Source organism: Heptranchias perlo, chromosome 26, assembly GCF_035084215.1.
Source record: "Heptranchias perlo isolate sHepPer1 chromosome 26, sHepPer1.hap1, whole genome shotgun sequence".
NCBI lineage: Eukaryota > Metazoa > Chordata > Chondrichthyes > Hexanchiformes > Hexanchidae > Heptranchias > Heptranchias perlo.
In genome coordinates, this window is record NC_090350.1 from 18063773 (window position 1) to 18084246 (window position 20474).

At 43.2% G+C, this 20474-nt stretch overlaps 1 protein-coding gene across 1 annotated transcript in view; it reads left to right on the plus strand.

The window, feature by feature from the left end:
- csmd2 (CUB and Sushi multiple domains 2) overlaps nt 1–20474 on the plus strand; it is a 1323345-nt gene that overhangs the window by 954683 nt on the left and 348188 nt on the right. Inside the window, exons 13-14 of the mRNA XM_068006939.1 lie at nt 10418–10600; nt 12050–12376. Of these exons, the coding sequence (XP_067863040.1) occupies nt 10418–10600; nt 12050–12376 (510 nt within the window). The remainder of the gene's footprint in view (nt 1–10417; nt 10601–12049; nt 12377–20474) is intronic.

The following is a 20474-nucleotide window of genomic DNA, read 5'->3' on the forward strand; positions in this document are numbered from 1 at the left end:
GTTGGGAAGACTGCAAACTCCATACCTCACCATCAATTCCAATCTCCTCTCCAGCCATTATCTCAGGCTGAACTAGACTGTTCGCATTCTTACCATCCTATTTGACCCACATATTTTCCTTCACAAAGACCGCCTACTTCCATCTCTGAAACGTCACCCGTCTCCACCCAGGCCTATCCCATCTGCGGCTGAAAACCTAATCTATGCCTTTGTTGCTTCCAGACTCAACCTTCCAAAGCTATCCTGGTCAAATTATTCTCCTATCCTCCACCCTCCATAAACTTTGGCCCATGCAAAACTGTTGTTCATTGAAAGAGGAATGTTAGCCATCACATCAGGAGAGCTCTCTGCTTTTCTTGGAATAATACCATGGGATCTTTAATGTCCATATGAAACACTAGAACAGCTGCCAGTAGACTATCCCACACCAACTCCCGCTGACCCATCATCCCTGTCCTTGCTGATTTACATTCGCTCCCTGTTCCCCCTGTGCTTCAAATTTTAAATTCTCATCCTTTGAATCCCGACAAAACCTTTCCTCTCCCTATTTCTGTAATCTCCTTCAGCTCTACAACATTCCCACCAGATTACCTGCACCTCTGACTCTGGCCTTTTTCATATTCCCCCTCCTCGGCCAACCATTGGCAGCTGTGCCATCTGCCATTTAGGCTCCATCTGCCTCCCTCTATTCCTTTTAAGGCACTGCTTCAAAGCCACCTCTTTGACAAAGCTTTTTGGTCATCCCTGCTAATCCCTCCTTCTTGGGCTCGGTGTCCATTTTTGTCTGATCACTCACCTGTGAAGCTTTCCCTACGTTAAAAGCACTATATAAATGCAAGTTGTTATTGAATAAGTACCCTCTTTGGTATAAATCACTTTCTGAAAAAAGGAAAGCTTGCATTTATACAATGTCGTATCATGTCTTCCAGCAAAATCTCAAAGCACTTCACATTCAATGATTTTAATGAACTGCAGCGACTGTTCTGTAGGCAAGTATAGGAACCATTTTGTATACAGCAGATACCACAAACAACAGAAATGATTGACCAATTCATCTGTGTTTTGATCGCGTTCATTGAGAGAGGAACTTTCTTTTTCTTGGAATAATATCATGGGATCTTTAATGTTCATATGAAACACTGGAACAGATGGATGAGACCTCATCTGAAGGGTGGCACCTCTGACAATGCAGCACTCCCTCAATCCTGCACTGTAGTATCAGCCTGCATTATATCCTCAGACTTCTGGATTGGGGCTGAAAACGACACCCTTCTGCCACTGAGACGGAAATGGTACCAGCTGAATCATACTGATGCATTGTGCAAGCTGTTGCATTGTGCCTGCGTGATAACATGTTTAGTCACGCGGTAAAATAATAATTTGGAGAAGTGGGATGCAAGACATTCTACCGTGGGATGTGATGGATAGTTTCTCATATCTTGTTATTTATTAAAGGAATGTCTTAGAATAGGAAACATTTGAAACAAAAAAAATGAGCAGTTTTTTGATTCAATGAGGCGTATGGTGTCCAGGCAGAAGGAAGGTGATAAATCATCTGAGTAGGTCCTGAATGTGGACTCGACCAGCACAAGATGCATGACCAGCTGTTCTTTTCTCCTCCAACTTTCTTGTGCTAATTTCCTTCAGTGTAATCTACTATGAATTATGACAATTGTCAAACCAAAAATAGGGCAACAATAAGTTTTCTAGAGAATAACCTGCTGCTAGGAGTTATTGGTTTAAGACTACAAATATATACAGGAGTTGTTATCCTTTGTAAAACTTAGCTCAACAGTCTCCACTTGCCAGCTTACTCCATTATATCCCTGGTCTAGCATCATATCCTTGCAATGTGCCTGCATTCCTGTCACACTATGCAAAGCTCCTCTAGAAATTCAATAGCCATGATAGAACGATGGTTGGCAGTGGCAATGGATGATGCCATCTCTAGAAGCAAAACTTTAAAAGGAAAAAGGGAAGCGAGAGAGAACCATGTCTTGGGGTGTGTTCAAGACTCCAACACTCTCAGGATTCTTCGTCTATGTAGATTGAATTAAGGAGGGTCAGCTAGATCGGGTGGTGGAAGAACGTTTCCAGGTAGAATTGAGCGAGGAAAATGACAGTAGGAACTGGGGGGGTTGGAGGAGTAGAGCATGTCTTATTTTGAAAGTGTGGGATGTGACGGTACGGTATTTCTGTGAACTGGCTCTGGAGAGGGTGGGGTGTTCGACATGGGAGAACAACTGTTGAAATAACTGTAGAAACAAGCAAAGTTTTGCAGAAAATCCAAATGTCACTTCATTTCCACCTATTTTAAATGAAAGATCTATCAGTTATGAAATGTTAAAAATGAACCAGAATGCATCATTGTTAATGGAAATATTATAAATTTTCCAGCCAAGCTTACCCCTCCCCCAGGGCCCCTTGAACTGCATTACCATTTCTGTGCCTTCAACATTTGGATTTTCCCCTGCAGGCTTTCGTGTATTTAAGTTATTTTCCTCCACATGAAGGGATGTTGGGTCGATCTGCAGCTTGACTGAGAGCCTGTGTAACTATTTGTTTTCACATGCTATAGGCTTATAATCAGCAGTATTTCTGACTTTCTTTTGATCCTGATCATCACCTTTTGCCACTTATCTATATTGGCATATATGTAGGATGACTATAATGACAGCTGGAAGAACGAACAGAATGTTGGAATGTAAAAATAGATCCATAGACCTCAGGAAAACAAAATTGATATTTCACTTCGTAAAAAAAAAAATATTTGCAGTGGAAAGGGTTCAAACAAAGGCAATGTGATGGTTTCAAACTTTAGGATGTTGAGATATGAAGAGAGGCCCCAGATTCAAAATCTGCTCTCATTAATTAAAACGAATGTACAAAGGAAAGAGATGTGACCTAAGTTTTAAAATAATAAATGGATTTAACAAGATGGGTGTGGAGACACATTTTAGAGAGAGCTGGAACTGAACAACAGAAAACGTATTAGCTGAGGAAGCCAAAACTAAATATAACTCATGATGTGGAGATGCCGGTGATGGACTGGGGTTGACAAATGTAAGGAATCTTACAACACCAGGTTATAGTCCAACAGTTTTATTTGAAAATCACAAGCTTTCGGAGGCTTTCTCCTTCGTCAGGTGCTGACGAAGGAGAAAGCCTCCGAAAGCTTGTGATTTTCAAATAAAACTGTTGGACTATAACCTGGTGTTGTAAAATTCCTTACATAAATATAACTCAAACTACAACTTCTTCCCCCTTTGAGGTACTGACTTGTGGAATAAATTAAAACCGAGCACCGTGAATGCTGACCTATTTGTTGCATTCCAAAAACTAGTTCTTAATTGATCAGGGCGTAGAGAGATTTGAAGAGGGAGGACAGAGTTGAAAATAGTCATTGGAGGTTCTGAAAGAGGACCTAGATGATTTGGCAGACTTGATGGACTCAATGATCTTTCTTCTCCCTACTTTCCTTTCTCTGACTCTTGAGGCTGTGACAGTGCAACTGGATGTGTCAGTAAATAGATAGCATAAAGTTAAGCCCATTGGATGCACATGTTGGATCTTATTGTAGAGGTAAAAAAGTGCGCGAGATCTGGATTGAGGTCATATCCTTCTATTTCTGCACCCTGCTCTTAATCTTATTATTAATAACAGGATACTGGATTGGAACCAAAGGGTTTTTGTTGAACCAAACCCTTTGTATTTATTTAGGCTAATCTCCAGATATTAAAACTCAACTATTATCGCCTAACGTAACTTCTTATCAGAAATAATAATGTATGCCAGCACAGGTACAATGGGCCGAATCGCTTCCTTCTGTGCTGTAAGATTCTATATTTAACTCTAGATGTATTTGCAGAAGCCATAAACATTCATTTATATCTTACAGTTGCTGGATTGCCTTCAGGATCTGCTTGTTTATTGTTTGCTGAGGTTTTGCATCCATCAGGTGCGTGATTAACACACACCCAGTCATTGAGATGCAGGCAGTACGTAACATTTGTGCTGCCTGGTGATTGAAGTGATTTTTGCATGCAGCCAACGCTACCTGCGCTGTTGATTGGCTGCACGCAACAGCAGGGGGCCCCGATATCGGGAGTGGCCAGCCCGACTTAAAGGCAACCCGCACCTCTTAAAGGGGAGGTGCACTGTGGCTGCAGGGAGACCTGGAATTGGTGTGAAACTAACTCTGTGGTGGAATATACTGAAGAATGGCTGGGCCTATGAGAGAGCATGAACCAAAGTTCTAGGATGATGCACTAGAGACCTTAGTGCAAGAGGTGAACGCACGGAGGGGCATCCTTTATCTGCAGGGGGGCAGGAGGCCCTCCAGACACATACTGAAGAGGCAGTGGGAGGAAGTTGCGCACGAGGTGAATGCCAGCAGCATTGCACCTTGCACATGGATGCAGTGCAGGAAGAAGTTCATTGATTTGACACGAGTGGTCAAGGTGAGTGATTTCAACTGACAAGTGGCATATCGTATCAACTGCTCCACTAGCCTCATCCACTGCTTCACTTACTACACCCCCTGTCACCCACCTACCAACAAACTCTTTCCATCACTGTGCAACTCTTCAAATCAGATACTGCATCTCACCCTCACACACAGCCACTCTTGCAAGTCGCTCACCCACAACTCACAAGTCATACACATTGGCAGCTTTTCAACCATGACATCCACATAACCCAAACATCTTGCAAGATACACTTCCCTCTTTCTTGCAGGAAAAGATGGCGCATAACAACAGGCAGCAGCAAAGACCTGGGGGAGGACAGGCACGCCTATACGTCCTCACTCCCATAAAGGAGACAGTGCTGTCTATCATTGGGTGGGCCATCACTGCGGCCATGGCCACTGGCGGTGCTGGAGGTAATGATGATGAGGGTCTCTGCACACCGAATCCTCCTTCTCGCTCCGCACTTCTCCCTCATCAACTCAATCTTTTCTGAGTCAGGTGCTGCAGATGGTGTAAGCACGCAAGACTTACTTTCTCCCCTCCCCTCACCACAAATCAACCTGTGTCCCTTTGTCATTGCAGATATCCAAGAACTGGAACCAGCACCATCTGAGGAGGCAGAAGAAGATGACAGAGACACACTGTTGCTCGATCATACACTCACAGCCACCAGCTCAGAGACTGACACTGTGCATACTTTAAGGGCTAGTTTAGAGGAGGGATCTGCATGTGGTGAGACACCAGGCACAAGTGCATAGCAGCCGGGGCGGGGGGGAACAGATACTGCCAGAGAATGAGGTAGCACACTGGTTCTGCTGCAGAGGAGTCAGGTGATGACTTCGATGGGCCAGGCTACAGAAGAAAGCCGATGAGTGTACACAACCAAATGTTAGGTACACTGGAAAGCCTGCCAGAAAGCCTGCACACAATGTCAAGGGGTATGGAGGAGTCCAGCTCCAACTTGGCACAGGGCTTTGCGCAGAGCTTGGTGCCCATTTTTTTCCCCACATGGAACGGTGGTCACCTCCATCAGCACACCTGTGGAACCCACCATGATGCAGCATCTGATGACCGATGTCACAGCTTCCATTGCAGCACAAACATCTGCCATCCAAGGTCTGACTTCTACCTTGGAAGTTCAGACTGCTACTATCGTGGCTCTGGGTTCCACTGTGGAACGGGGCTTCCAGGGCATCACAGCAGTCCAGCAATCTGTTCTCCAGCAGATCACCAGGATTTCTGAGAGTGGCAGTGGCACCATGGTAGATGAACCTGTTATGCTCTCTCAGAATGACAGCATTCGTGCTCCCACCCTGCCATTCCGCCAGTGCTCTTGCTGTTGCCTGTCAGCCAGCCAGGCCAAGCAGAGATGGTGCATTCTGAAGCCAGGCCCTCCTGGCCCAGAGCTGCTCGTGGTTGTCTTCCAAGGCCATCTGCACACTCCACAGTTGAAGGTCAGCAGCCTTCCGCCACTGGGGAAGCACCTCGTAGGAGCACTAGGAAAGGAAAAGGCCTAAGGGAATGCACAAGGGTGAATAGTCTCATGTTATTTCCATCATTTCATGTGTTCATTTATAAATTTGGAATTGAATTTGCATTTAGTGGTGGTTTTCATTTCTGTGATGGACTGAGGGAGGAACCAATGTGTAATCATAAGGAGGACGATTTGATGGTCATGTTGGAAAGGAAAGGTAAGGAGTGTGGGACTGCTGGTGAATGGAGAGATGGCGTTGAGATTACTCGTAGCTCTCTAATCATCTGATCATGCAAGCCCTGGCACACAGGGCCTATCTATCCTGTTGCCTCCCTGCCTCTTCCTCCACTTCCTGCTGCACTTCCTTCTCTTCCTCCTCCTCCGCCTCTTGCTCAGGTTCTCGCCAGGTAGGCGGTGGCAAGGGCTGTCCCCTCATAGTGGCGAAGTTGTGTGGCATACAGCATACAATGACAGATCTTGATACCTGCTCAGCTGAGAACTGCAGGGCACCTCCAGAGCAGCCCAGACAGCAGAAGCATGCCTGAGGACGCCTATGGTGTGCTCGATGATGTTCCATGTGGCAGCATGGCTCTCATTGTACGCTTGCTGTGCACGTGTATGTGCATTCCGAACCGGAGTCATGAGCCATTTCATGAGGGGATAACCTTTGTTGCCCAGTTGCCAACCTTTGACTTGCCGTGCCAGTTGAAAGATAGGTGGCATGTTGGACTGCCGCAGAATGAAGGAATCATGACTGCGGCCAGGATAGCGGGCATTGACCCGTGTGATGCGTTGCGTGTGGTCACACACCAGCTGCACATTGAGGGAGTGGAACCCCTTTCTGTTCATGAATATGGCCGAGTTCAGATGTGGAGCACGCATGGCAATACGTGTGTAGTCAATGGCATCCTGCACCATGGGGAAGTCTGCAATGCGAGCAAACCCTCGTGCTCGCTCATGCTGCTTGTCTCGGTTAAGAGGGAATGTGATGAATCTGTTTCTGAGTGCGTACAGAGCTTCCGTGACCTCCCTTATACAGCAGTGCACTGCAAATTGCGAGATATTGCTTCTATCTCCAGCCGCAGCCTGATAGGAGCCAGAGCCGTAAAAATTAAGCGCCACGGTTACCTTGACAGCCACAGGCAATGCTGTCCTTGCCCTGCTCTGAGGCTGCAGTTTTGGCTGCAGCAGTTGACAAATCTCAGTCACGACCCCTTTCATGAACCGCAGACGTCGGATGCACTGGTCATCGCTGAAGTTGAGGTGAGAGAATTGTTCCCTGAAGGCCCTTGTTGGATATGGCCTCCAGCTGAGTGCCCTGTTCCTCCTCCTCCCTCTTCTCACAGCTTGTCCTGATCTGCGTGGCCTCTCTGTCTGCTCCCGGTCATGTTCGTTTCCCAGAGGAAGCCTTAGCAGGCCACCTAGGTCTGGCAGCAACCTTGTTCAGCACACTATCTTACATGCCACTAATTGTACTGCACAGCCAGCCAGACCACTCTCTATGGAATATTGCAACTTTTTCCAGGTATAGGAAACTTCCACAAACACCCACAATTGTATCAGCAGCCAGAATAACTAATCCAGCAACTAACCTGTAACTCCTGCATGCTCCATTTGAATAGTGTTGGTTGGGTGTCCTTCACGCCCTTCAACTCTTGTTCAGCTGTGCGAGGTTAGGATAGTGCGTTGGCTGGAGCAGGGAGTTCGAAAATGCCACCGGCTGCGTCAAATCAACGTTGCACACTGATTAACGTCGTAATCTTCCTCCTTTACATGCTTCCAGTGTTCATTAGGTGTGCGTGCAACCGCCTTTACCAAGATGGCGTCCTGCGCACGTCACACCGGAAGTGTGCACGCACATTTCAGATGCCATTTTCTGGGCTTGGGTGTCTGCGTAGCGCCTACAAAACGGGCGCTACGCGGACCAATTTAGCCTCCATTGTGTTTTAAAATTAGTGCCTTACTTGTGCTAATCACCACCTTCAGCACAATAAACCAAAGCAAACGATAAGTGACTGATAAAAGACCTCACATTTTCAGCCTATCTCAATTAAGTTTACTGTCTCTAGGGCTCTCGTAAGATGCTGGGAGAAAATGCATTAATGTAATTTTATTGCTGAGAAATAGTTTTGTTACGGATAGCCCAGAGGACAATTTTTTATTTAAATGGGAAATCATGCTGATGGATATCAGGGGTTGATGATGTAGCATCAGGTAGTCTGGCTATATTTGCCACAAGGTCTTAGCATTATATTGTACCATTACCAGCTTCTATAACTGTCTATCCATTATCACTCTTTCAATGAGTACTTCCCATATACAGTCCTACCATCTTAGTTTTCACAGCAATGGAATCTTTTCCAAACAATATAATAACCTAAAAGTCAGAAACGGTTAGGCAGCAGTGAATACAATATAATTAGACTCAGTGTAAGACTAAAAAAAAGGAATGAGTAAAGTCAAAGACCAACGTGCTTGGAGGTAATTTTGACTGTGCGATAGTGTTGAACGGGTGATAGTGAATCGGCAGCCTGTTTTACATCTCTCCTGATTTTTATTTCCATTGAAGTCAATTTGCTATCACCTGTTTTACACTATTGCACAAAGTCAAAATTACTCCCCATGACTGAAAAGAAAAGCACTGCAGGGGTAAATTTCCTCAGCCCTGCTCTCAAATAGCAACCCAAAAATTGGGTGCAGTTGCACTCAAATTTCCTGTAATAGCACCGGTGTCGTTCAGGGGCAAGCTGCTCCTAGACAAAACCTGGCATCATTGATTCTAGAGCTGCCGTTTAGGTGCTATCTGTCTTAAGGGTCAGTTCAGCGTCGCCAAGAAAGGCCTTTAGTTTTGGCTTTTGCAACAAAAAATGTTTTTGCTGCTTCTATACTCATTGCAGAATGCAATTATTCCTTTTGTTTTAGTGATGGAGGCTGTGTTCAGTTCTGTGCTACCTGACCTTTTGCATTATGGCTTAATTTAAGGCAGATGAAGGAAAACAATCACAAGCCCTCTTGACTGCTTCTGAAATCATTCACCCGGCCATCTCCTGAGCCATAAACACTCGTTTCCCCCTCCCCTGACTATACAAGTGCTCCATGTCACCTGGAATGAAAAGCGAAGGTCAATCCAGCAACCTCACCCTATCGCTGCAGTATCATTCATCATAACCAAATGATATCCCCGTTCTTATACCTACTTCACCCTCTTAACAGGTCGCACCAGGGATGACCTTAACAAAGAAAATGAAAGAGTTGCATTTATATTGCGCCTTTCATGACCTCAGGACGTCCCAAAGCACCAATGAAGTACTTTTGTAGTGTAGACGCTGTTCTAATGTAAGAAACATGGCTGCCAATTTGTGCACGGTAAGGTTTGCAAGCACAGCTACAAAGGGGAGACCAGAAAGGCTAATAGGGAGTATTAACGTTCCTCATGGCCCAATAAAAATTTTTAAATAATCACAAATATAATTAACGGGGTTAGAAAAAAATCCTTATGCAAGGGGTGTTTACAATTTGGAATTCTCTCCCATAAACTGTTATTGAAGCAGAATTAACATATTCTATAAAAGGGAATTAGATTGTTAGTTGAAAAAGTAATATTAAGGAGCACAGGGTGCTAGCAGGAGAGTGTGATTAGACTAGGTGGCTCAAGTGAAGAATAACACCACTGTAGATTTGATGGGCCAAATGACGCGTTTCTGTGCTGAAATATTCTACGATTTTATAAATTTATCCTAATATCCAGAATCAGAACCTGATCTAACTGTAGTTCCTAATATAGGAAAACAAGATTTTACCCGAACAAATTTTTTGCGAGATCATACCATCATCCTGGGATCAATTAGGATAAGTGTGTTCTGCTGGTTGTAAAGAACAGCCATATGTTACAGAATCACAGTATTTTCAAATAAATGAGAAGGATTATGCTACCTATTTTCAAATACGAACCATTCTTGCTGAATGGCAAAGATTCAAAATGGAATGTCAGCTTCTCTGTTAAGAATAGACCTGTTATGGCTTCACGGAATTAAGTGCAAAGTAGAAGTAAAATTGCTTCTTGTAATTGACACATTCCTGCACATCACGTGCTTCATCCATGAACTGAAATCAGGTCAATTCTTCTTAAATGCAGGTGTAATATATTCAGGTGGCTAGATGTCTTGGTACAATGAGGGCAGTTGCAATTTTAAAAGTCTCATCCTAATGCCCTAACCAACTGTTTCTGGGTCACTGAGATTTTCTGTTTGAAAGGAAGAGAAGAGAGAGTGTTGTCCGAACAGATGATAAGTATGCTGTCGTTTTTACTTTGGATGTATTGTGGGGTAGAGAGGGGATACTTATACTGAAGCATCTCCGTTTTGTACTCTGGGCCTAACTTAAATGGAGGCTCAAGTTTCAAGTATTCTTACGTAGGCCTTGGAGATGGTTTCTTTCATGTAAATATATTTTCTTTTTAACATTTTTCTTTCAGAGATCGAACAGGGAACCTGCAGTGATCCTGGAACACCAGCCTACGGAAAGCGAGAGGGCAAAAGCTTCCTTCATGGTGACATTTTGAGGTTTGAATGCTTGCCTGCTTTTGAACTTGTTGGGCAAAAAACTATCACCTGCCAAAAGAACAACCAGTGGTCGACGAAGAAACCAAGCTGTGTCTGTAAGTGGTTTGAAACGATCATTCTCTTTATCTTCTAGTAATCAAAAAAAACCTTTATATTTATCTCTTCTTTCCCAAGTTGACCTCTAACAGAGTGCTAAAGATGTGAGCCTCAATTTAAATTTGTGCCCTAGCTTCTACTAAAAGTTTAATCTGGCAACCTTTGCTGGATTGTCAGAGGGGAGACTGGAGTCTGTACTGGACCATTAAAGAATGCCAACTGATTGAATCAATGAGCAACTGACCGCTGAGGCGAGATTTTGTGAATGGCTATTTTCTACTGCAATGTACCACTCAGTTCCTGCTCACAGTCTATTACAGTCCACTGCTGTTAATTTGAAGTAGCTTGATTTGAATTACTAGATAATTTGAATGTGACATATTTAAAATGGCTACTGTGCCATTTTAGTGCAGTTTTTCAAAATTTGAATTACTGGGTTTGGATTTGGTGCCAGAAAGAATTAGGTGCTGGGAAGGACTCAACAAAATGGCTACAGTGTTATTGATGTAGAGCAATAAGAAATTTTCTCACATTTGGAATTTAACATCAGACGGGCAGAATGTTCATACGGTGCAATATTTAGAGTCAGTGATGGTGGCAGAAACGTAGAGTTGGGTGGTGTGAGCATACAAGAGGAAGCTGACTCCATGCTTGCCAATGATGCTGAGGGGATGCCAACAGTGGTTGTCATGTCTGTCTTATGATGGGGCTCATAGAACTGAGCCACAGGGATGGCTTTGTAAGGAAAATGGTCAAGGTGGGAGACTGACTGCAATCAGGTGAGAGGAGGGCATTGAAAGTGCAGGCAAATCGATCATTGAGCAGATTAAAGAATTGCGATGGCAGTTCATGTGACTGGCCAGAGGAGAAGGAGTTAGGATGTTCAGAGGGTGCTAGTGAGGGAGCGGGAGGGGGTGAATAGTTTTTTTCTCCCCCAAGCATGAAAAGAAAGGGTAGAAGATTTAGAGGTGTGCAGCAGGATGTATCTGTAGAAGAGGTGAAGATGTTTTTGAAAATAGGCCTGTTAGCAATGATGACCTAAGAGGTGGCAAGACCTCTTGGTAGATGGTGAACCACAGTAATGGATCTGGTGAACTTTTAACCAGTTTGCTCTGCATAGCAGTGTCTGAAATGTAACTAACTTAAATGAAGTCGAGAATTTCCACAACATATTTATTTTTATTATGTTTCCTTTTCTGTTCAAACATTACTTCCTGCCAGCTGTCAACTCATTTCAACTGAGTGAACATTTTGGTGTACATGAGAACAATAACTTTAGTCCAATCGATCCATGGCTTAACAATTTGCTGTTTAGCAAATGCCAGCTAAGATCCTGTCAGTTATTGTACCAAAATGCACATCTATTCTCCAAAGTCTCATTATGCATTCATTTAGATGCTTTTTGTAGTTCAGTATTAAATTACTCTAATATTTCATTCTATTTTCAGTCTCGTGCTTCTTCAATTTTACAACTCCATCTGGCGTTCTGCTGTCCCCCAACTACCCAGAGGATTATGGGAACCATATGCATTGTGTATGGCTGATTATTGCAAAGCCAGAAAGCAGGATTCACCTGGCCTTTAATGATTTTGACGTTGAGCCACAGTTTGACTTTGTTTCTGTGAAGGACGGGTTAAATCCCGAATCGCCTGTCTTGGGAACTTTCTCTGGAAACAAAATCCCTACTCCTTTGACCAGCAGTGGCCATGTATCACGTTTAGAATTCCTGACAGACCACTCCACAGCCGCTCGAGGATTTAACATCACTTTCACAAGTAAGTAGGAGTCATCTGTCTTTTCTCTTATCCTGCAGGCAACACATGAAAATCTATTTGAGAAATCTATCACAACAGATGTATGAGAATAACAATGTTAATCCAAAAAAAACAAACAGTACCTTTGCCCTTCGGATGTTGTTGAAAGGAATCACTGCAGTTTAAAATGTAAGCATGCAAAACATGCCAGTGCTGCAACTAAGTCTCTGGAGTTTGTTATATATTTTCTTCCCATTGGTTGTGGTATATGACTTGTTGAAGATTACCTTGCAAGTATTGCATCTGTCATGGGTATTGAATAATTGCCAGGAAAGCAATTACAACATGATGAATGTGATTTAATGCCTGGTTTGAGTGGGGAAAATTCAAGTGATCAAAGTTAAGTGGAAAAAAATCATAGCCTCCAGTGACAGATCTATTCCTCTGGGTCTCATCAATGGGCCAGGCTCGCTGCTCAAAGATCAAGTGTTCTGGGCAATGGCAATGCCCGGTGTAGATGCAGTCTACATATGGTGTAACTTCCCGAGGAATAGGGAGCAAGATAAGGAGACTCATTCGCAATGTGTGCTGCTCGTGTACACGTTAAAGTCAAAGGGGTCCTCCTTCAAGTCTTGAAAGAGGTAAGCTTGCCTTTTTGTGAAATGGCTTTAATTTCATGAGAATTAAACATTGTGTCATTTTTTTACAAAAATGAATATTTGCATAAGGTAATGAATGAATGAAATGGTAAATGTCATTGAAAGAGCACGTCACCAGAGAAATCTGCAGGAAACCAAATCTGTAAGGGAGGTGTCTTTTTAAATACTGTGTGGTAATTTGAATACAAAATTGCAGACTGTACCATTAAAAAATGTTTAGTTTCCATATGTGGAGGATTTCCAAAGCCTTGGTGAATCGTAGTTGAACAGTTTCATGATTTCTTATTGTCGTCTGTCGGGCTGGATGATGTGGCAGATTGCCATGGTTGCTATGAGTAAAATTAATCTTGGAAATCAAAGCTGCAGTCACAGAATGTGGTGTGTGCTCCTTAATTGGGATGTGATTAAGCCACAAATTTGGTGCCCTTTTCACTTATTTGCAGCTGGTGCTAACAGCTGATCTCACAGATCCAGAGTGGTCCTTTAGGTAAACCATTCATCGAGGCCCCGTCTGCCCTCTCAGGTGGACCCCATGGCACTATTCAAAGAAGAGCTGGGGAGTTCTCTTCGGTGTCCTGGCCAATATTTATCCCTCAACCAACACCACCAAAAACAGATTATTTGGTCATTATCACATTGCTGTTTGTGGGACCTTGCTGTGCACAAATTGGCTGCTGCGTTTCCTTTGTTACAACAGTGACTACATTTCAAAAGTGCTACATTGGCTGTAAAATGCTTTGGGATGTCATGAGGTTGTGAAAGGCGCTATATAAATGCAAGTCTTTCTTTTCTTTCATAGTGTCAAAACAAAATCAAACAGTAGGATAGCTTTATGCCAGTGACACTGGCTCAGTGGGTAATTGCAGCATATGATGGGATACTGAGCCAAACAGACCAGACGGTCTCAGCTTTATGCTATGTTAGCTGATCTCAGTGAGGACATTAAACTGGCCCATGCTAGGGAAGGGAAAGTTAACCACCGTTCCACTTCTAATTGCTGGAAATTGCATAAATGTGAACATCCACTGAGTACAGGATTGGGCTTAGCTGTAGTGCCTTTCAGGGTTACGTAAGCTGCCAGCACTCAACTCCGCAGACTCACAAGCGAAAAGTGGTCAATTGGGCAAGTTACTGGGGTGCTGCTGGAAGCCCTGGGACCAAACCCCAGTAAAAAGTCTAAATGCTTTTCACCTCCTCTCTTAAAAAGCTAGCGAGAGGCGGGGAGAATGAAGAACCAAGAAAACAGTATAATGGCATTGTGAGGGTTTGTCAATAAATAGAAATATAAGAAAATGCATCATTGAGAAATGCTTCAATAACCCGAATCCGCACAGCGCTTAAAATGGAAGTAAAAGGTCAGAATGCATCACAGTCTATTCCTCTCGAGACTATTGAGAGATCCGAAATAGATACTAGTTAATCTTGTGTGGCATTGCACAGGGGAAGTGAAGACCAAGTGTCATCTTCAGGTGAAGTGGGAGTAGAGGGCAGAAATAATTGGACCAGGACATGCAGATATAGTTCAGTCCCCTTTCTAAAGTCATACATTCCATCCTTATTGTGATATTTCCATTATAAATTCCTATGTCCACATTTATAATGGGAATTGTCTGTGTAAACTTGTTGTGCTATAATTACACCCTCTGCCAGTGGTGGCGCTGCTAAAAGTTTATAGCTTACCAGCACCAAATTGATGAGCTTCCCACTGCTGCTCTAGCTAAGAAAACACAATCTATTTTAACATTGGCTTGCAGATTCAACTGGAACCAAGTGGGGGAAATCGCAGCCCCCAAAGCGAGATCTGCCCTTTCAGGCCCAATACCAGCCAGGCTAGCGGCTCAATTTTCAATAGTGTCCTGGGGCGTTGTTTGGCTCAGGTATTACATTTACAAGTCTGCCATAGAGGATTGACTCAGTTCCATTCTACCATCAGGTGTGTCATCTTGGAGCCAATTCAACCCCAAACTTATTTCCTCCTCCAACTGCACCCCTCCCACCCCCTCGCTCCCCACTCCCAGATAGTTACTCGTTGTTCATTGAGATTAATAACAACAAGAAGTGTCTTGTCGGTGTATCCTCATTGAATTGGAAAGTGCAACCATTAGTCATTCAAAACACTGTCTATTCAAACATTGGGCCAAATCTCCCTGGAAAAATAACTGTGAGTTCACGATGCACTCATTTATTAATGTGCAAATCGGCCAGTAAGTTCAGCGGAAGAATGGAGTAGTCTCGCGGACACACAAACCAAAGGGCTATTCAGGATTTCATTCCTTGCAAGTCGCAATCAACTTTACTCTAAAGTTATTCAAAACAAGAACTTAAATTCTCCAAAATGCACGCTCAGGCTTCACAACATACTCATTTACTCATTAAAAACAAGGACTTTTAATGATCCATATATTATTAAACTCATCATGCCCTGTCAACTTTCCATTCAAAAGTCCTGTGGGCTTTTCAATGTTAATTATGCCCACACTTATGTTGCATCTTGTGATGCTTGTCCTGTCATGATTTTAATTGGATTTTCCTATTAATGTGACAGTTTGTGACCCTAGAAAACTTCAAGAACTGTTGTGGATCTGTCTCGCCCATCTTCCACAACATCTTGATTTTTTTTAATGTGATCTTTGTTCTTAAAGAAAGTAATTTTAAATTTAATACTTTTCTTTCTTTTAATTTTATTTCTTAAAATATTTTCTTTTTTCTCTCTGTGTAATTGTCTCTCCACTGTTGTTTGATCAGAGTAGCAAGTCTCCCGCTTGGCATTGATCTGCCCCTCTCCCTCCTGTTTCAGCTGATTGGCAAGTGTCTCTCTTGTCACTTGGCTCATCAGTTCCCTCATTGGCTTCCTTTTCAAAGCTGAAAACATGGTGGTTCAGCTGTGGGTCCATCCTGTTGCATCTTCCATCAACGGCACCTTTGTCCCATACCTCAACTGTATAATCTCCACTCGAATTGTTTCGACCCCCTTCATCTGCTCCTAGGACCTCTTGATGGCTATCATGAAGTTTTGATCCTGAACCTCGAATCTAATAAAACCTCCGCCTCAACACAAAGGGTCAGACCTCCTTAATGGTTGGCTCCATTTCTGAGCCCCACCAAGCATGGAGAAAAATATCACATCCCCGCTGCCATGGACGCTGCCTGGCCCGTGACCCCATCGTCTGGTTTCTTGGATGCAATGAATTCTTACACACAGGGAGTCTGTGACATTGTAACCTGGCCCTTTGGCAGTATTTCGTATGAACTTATGCTTTAAATCTCTTTACCTTGAGTGATCCCTCAGAAACAATTTGAACTGTGTGACCCTTACTTTGCATAGTGAAGGAAATGGGAATTTCAGTTACTATAATAGCAAGAACTGTAGTGCAGACCCTTGCGAATCACTGCCAATGAGTCGGTTTCTTAGGATGGTCCTCCCCTCTTCCCCCCCCCCCCCCCCCTCCGACTCATCAGGATTTCCAGGCTTCCTCCCAACATCTGCTGAACACTTCTGCCCAATGCGACCCCACCCCCCACACATACACTGGTTTGTCTTTCCCTGTCTTTCATTGAGGTAGGTTCCTAGATTTCCCCCCTCCCCATCCTGTCCCAATTTCCCACCACCCCCCTTCCCTCTCGATTCCTGGCCTCATCCTCCCCTCTTCTTCCCTTCTCCTCCTCCCTCTGCTCCGCTCCCCTTCTCTTCCTATTCTCCTCCTCCTTTCTTCCCCTTCCTCTCCTCATCCTCCCCACTTCCCCCCTTCCATCCCCTTCCCCTTTCTTCCCTTTCATTCCTTCTCCCGACCCTTCCTCCACCTCCCCTCTACCTCTCTTTTTCTCTTTCCCTTCTCCCTCCCCTCCCCTCTTTCTCCCACCTTCTCCCTTTCCTCCCCTTCACTCTGTCTCCTCTTCCTTTCCCCCTCCTCTAGCTTCATCTAATTATCTCCCAACCCTGTAGCCTCTGTTGACCTGAAGATTGAACTTGGTCTTGACCCTCCTTGTGCAACGCCTCAGGAGATTTACGATTAAAGTTTTCAAAAATATAGCCCAACAGGCTGTGTGGAGTAACAATGGTATAATTAAGTGATCCAGAGGGAAGAATTAATGACACCCCTGCTACTAAAATAAAAATGGTGATAGCTTTCCTATTAGCAAAAAGGGTCAGACCTCCATTATCAGTATGGTTGACAAGTGAAAGAACTTAATTATGAGAAAGAAATGAATCATAATCGAAGGGCATGAAATTCAAATAAGAATAATAGAAAATTATAATGAAGGAACAAAGCATTAATGACACAAGAAATTTTTTTAAAAAGGAATGAGTGAATGTAGTTTTAGCAGTTCCCCTGAGACATTAGTGTCCTTGTCCAATTTTGAGGATTTGCAAGCCATAAAACTAGAAGTGTAGAAAAACAAATACATTAGAGCATACAGATATATAGAACAACTGGTACCCGGGAATAATTTATAGGAATACAAGGCATTGGAGAGATTGGTATCATTTAAACTGAGTTTATGAAACGGAGGAATTGCAGTAGTTTATTTGGGACAATTGAAAGTTATGATTATGTTACAGAATTCCTGATAGTGGTTCAATGTAAAGTCTGGGCTATTATAGATTAAAATTGTGACTTTGTATGAAAGTTGGAGGTTTAAATTTGCAGAAACAGGATTTTTTTTTAATACTTTGAACAATCCTTAATTTTAGAGTTTGGTGAAATTCAAGCCAGGAAACTCACAGCTGTTTCGGTGCATGCCTGCCATAATTTTGGCAGAAGTGCATTGGAAATTACGTTGGGACCTGAATATGCTGGCCTAATGACAGGATTTCCACAGGCCTTCTAAGAGGCAGAGCTTTCACTTATGCCTTAAGAGGGTGGGGCTAGCAATTCCCAACACTGGGAGTTCCTGGATCCCGGCATAGGATTGGTGGCAGACACCAGGTGTATTGGCACTCTACCTGGTGGTAGTGAGCCCCACCTGGGGGCCCAAGCTGGCATCTTGGCCTGGGCCCCTGAAGAAAAAGTGGGTGAATTATTTTTTTAGATTGTTAAATGGGGCCATTTCTGGGGAGGCCCAGCGACTCTTCCCCTGCCCAACCCCGCCGTCCCCCTCCCCCCCAAACATACCAGGCTGCCACACTTCAGTGGGTGGGCACCTTAGATCTGCCCTCAGTGGAACAGGCTCTCGTCATTCACCTATCCCTGACCTGGACAACTTTTCTTAGGGTCAGCAACGGAGTTCGTGGGCGGGCGCATCTTAACACTTATGCTGGATTTCCAGCCCCCTGATTCTGTTAGCCGTTGTGAAAATATTTAAAGCACCATACACAACTCTCTCCCCACATACACAAAGACATAGCACACCTCTGTCAGACTCCTTCCCTAGCCACTAGAGTGCAGGGGAAAATGTATGCACGCTCCCCAGATCTAATTGCTCCTCTCCTCCCCACCAATACCTGACCACCAGCAATCATATGCTCTACCTTTTCTCTACTGGCTTATTATGACTACATTTAAGTGCTCCACCTTTGTTGCTGTAGTTCTGCATTGAGACGGCAGCTGCTCACCTGCAATCCACAGCAACAAATACAAGTGGAAAACATGGAATGGGAGCATTTTTCAGCATGTGTGTCAACCTTTTGAGTTCATTAACTAGGCCCAACATGATAGGAATTGGAAATAGTTTAGATATTAAGCTGTGATGCCCAAATTCCAGTCACTTTGCCATTTGAATTCACTTCAGCTCTCACCCTTCAGTCTTTGTCATTTCTGCTCGTGCCCACAATCGCAATAGAATGCTGGGTAGAGCTTGCAGAGTCACTGCTTTGTGATATCATTACAGTAGAACTAAACACAAGGGCACAATTACTGTGTAAGTCTGTTAAAGATTATTTTCAGAGCTGTGAAATTGAGATACATCATTCTGGAGAAAGTGGACAAGACCAGGACCATGGTGGGTGAGAAAGGAGATTAAAATAACCTGAAAGCTAAGGATAAATATTTTACAAGTGATTAAGAATCAAGAAGTCGTGAGCCTCGAAATCTTGTCAAATTTAGTTGAGTATAACTTATATAAGCATTGGAAGTGATTAAAGGTCAATCAGAAGTCAGACTGTTAGCAGTAAGAAGGATCAAAAGACACTTTTAACTAATGCTGTGTTGAAGACCAATTAATTCTTCACATCAGTCTTCATAAATGAAAACTGGGGACACATTCCAGATCCAGTCAAATAGGGTCTGGAAAATATAATATCTTAAGATCCCAATGAAGCTTGTGTTATGAAGATACTAAGAACACCTGGATCAGATGGAATGTGGAATCTGCAAAGAAATAGATGATACCCTGCTTAATATTTTTACGAGATACAAAGATTGATGGCAGGAAGATAGTTAATGTAAATCTAGTATTCAAAAAAATATAGTGAGATATGAATCAAGGAATTATAGGTCCATTATTCTAATATTGGGAGTCAGAAAAATGCTCAGGAGTATTTATGGGATACTATCAATTTTCATCTAAACAGCGTAGAAGCCACAAGGAGTAGTCAGTGTGATTTTTAGAAGCAATAGGGTATGTCCAACTAATTCACTGGAATTCTTTGAGGAGGTAATTAAATTACTAGACAAAGGGCTATCCAGTGGACATAATTTATTTGGGTTTTCAGAACGCTCCTCAGGAGTGTAGGTGATTGAATTGATGGCATATTACCTGACTGTAAATGAAAACTGGGTAGGCACTAGAAAGCACTGTGATAAATGGAGAAGCCTCTCTCTGATGAAAGTGACTAGCAGAGTGCTGGGGCTGTCTGTTTAAGTCTCTTTCTGTTTGCGCTTTTCATAAATCTATGATCAAGGATAATTCTAGTGATAATTTATAATTTACTGTTCGAACTAAGCTATGTGGCCATCTGATGAGTGTAAGGAAGATTGATAGATTCAAAGGAACAAATTAAATGGATGAAATAAGGAACGACAGATGGAACGTCATGCAGATAAATGCAAGGTAAAGCATGTTACTCAATTGATCAATGTCTAATAGTATAGGGAAAAGATTTGACTGTGATTATAGAGCATTCATTGAAAATATCCATCTATTATCAGCAAGGCTAAACAGGTATTAGCACCAGGAAGCATTTCAAAGGTGTAATTTGAAATGCTGGAAATCAAAGAGCTTTTTTTACTTTTAAATAGGTTTTGGGTAAGTCCACATTTAGAATTTAATGGTCCTTATTTTAACTTTGGGTGATTAGGTGGTGAGATGGGTTGCAAACTCTCTCACTGTTCCATAAATCAGACCCGGGTATTTTAATGCGCAGGCTTCATTAACGTGCCGCTGGTCCACTTGCGACATGTTCCAAGTGGGAAGTAGCCGGGAAGCGGTTGCTGGCTTTGGGGAAATTGGGTGGGTCCATGACAGCCCGCCGGCATGCAGGTAGGTGTGGGGAAGGGGGTTCTGGGAGGGTCCCACTGGAG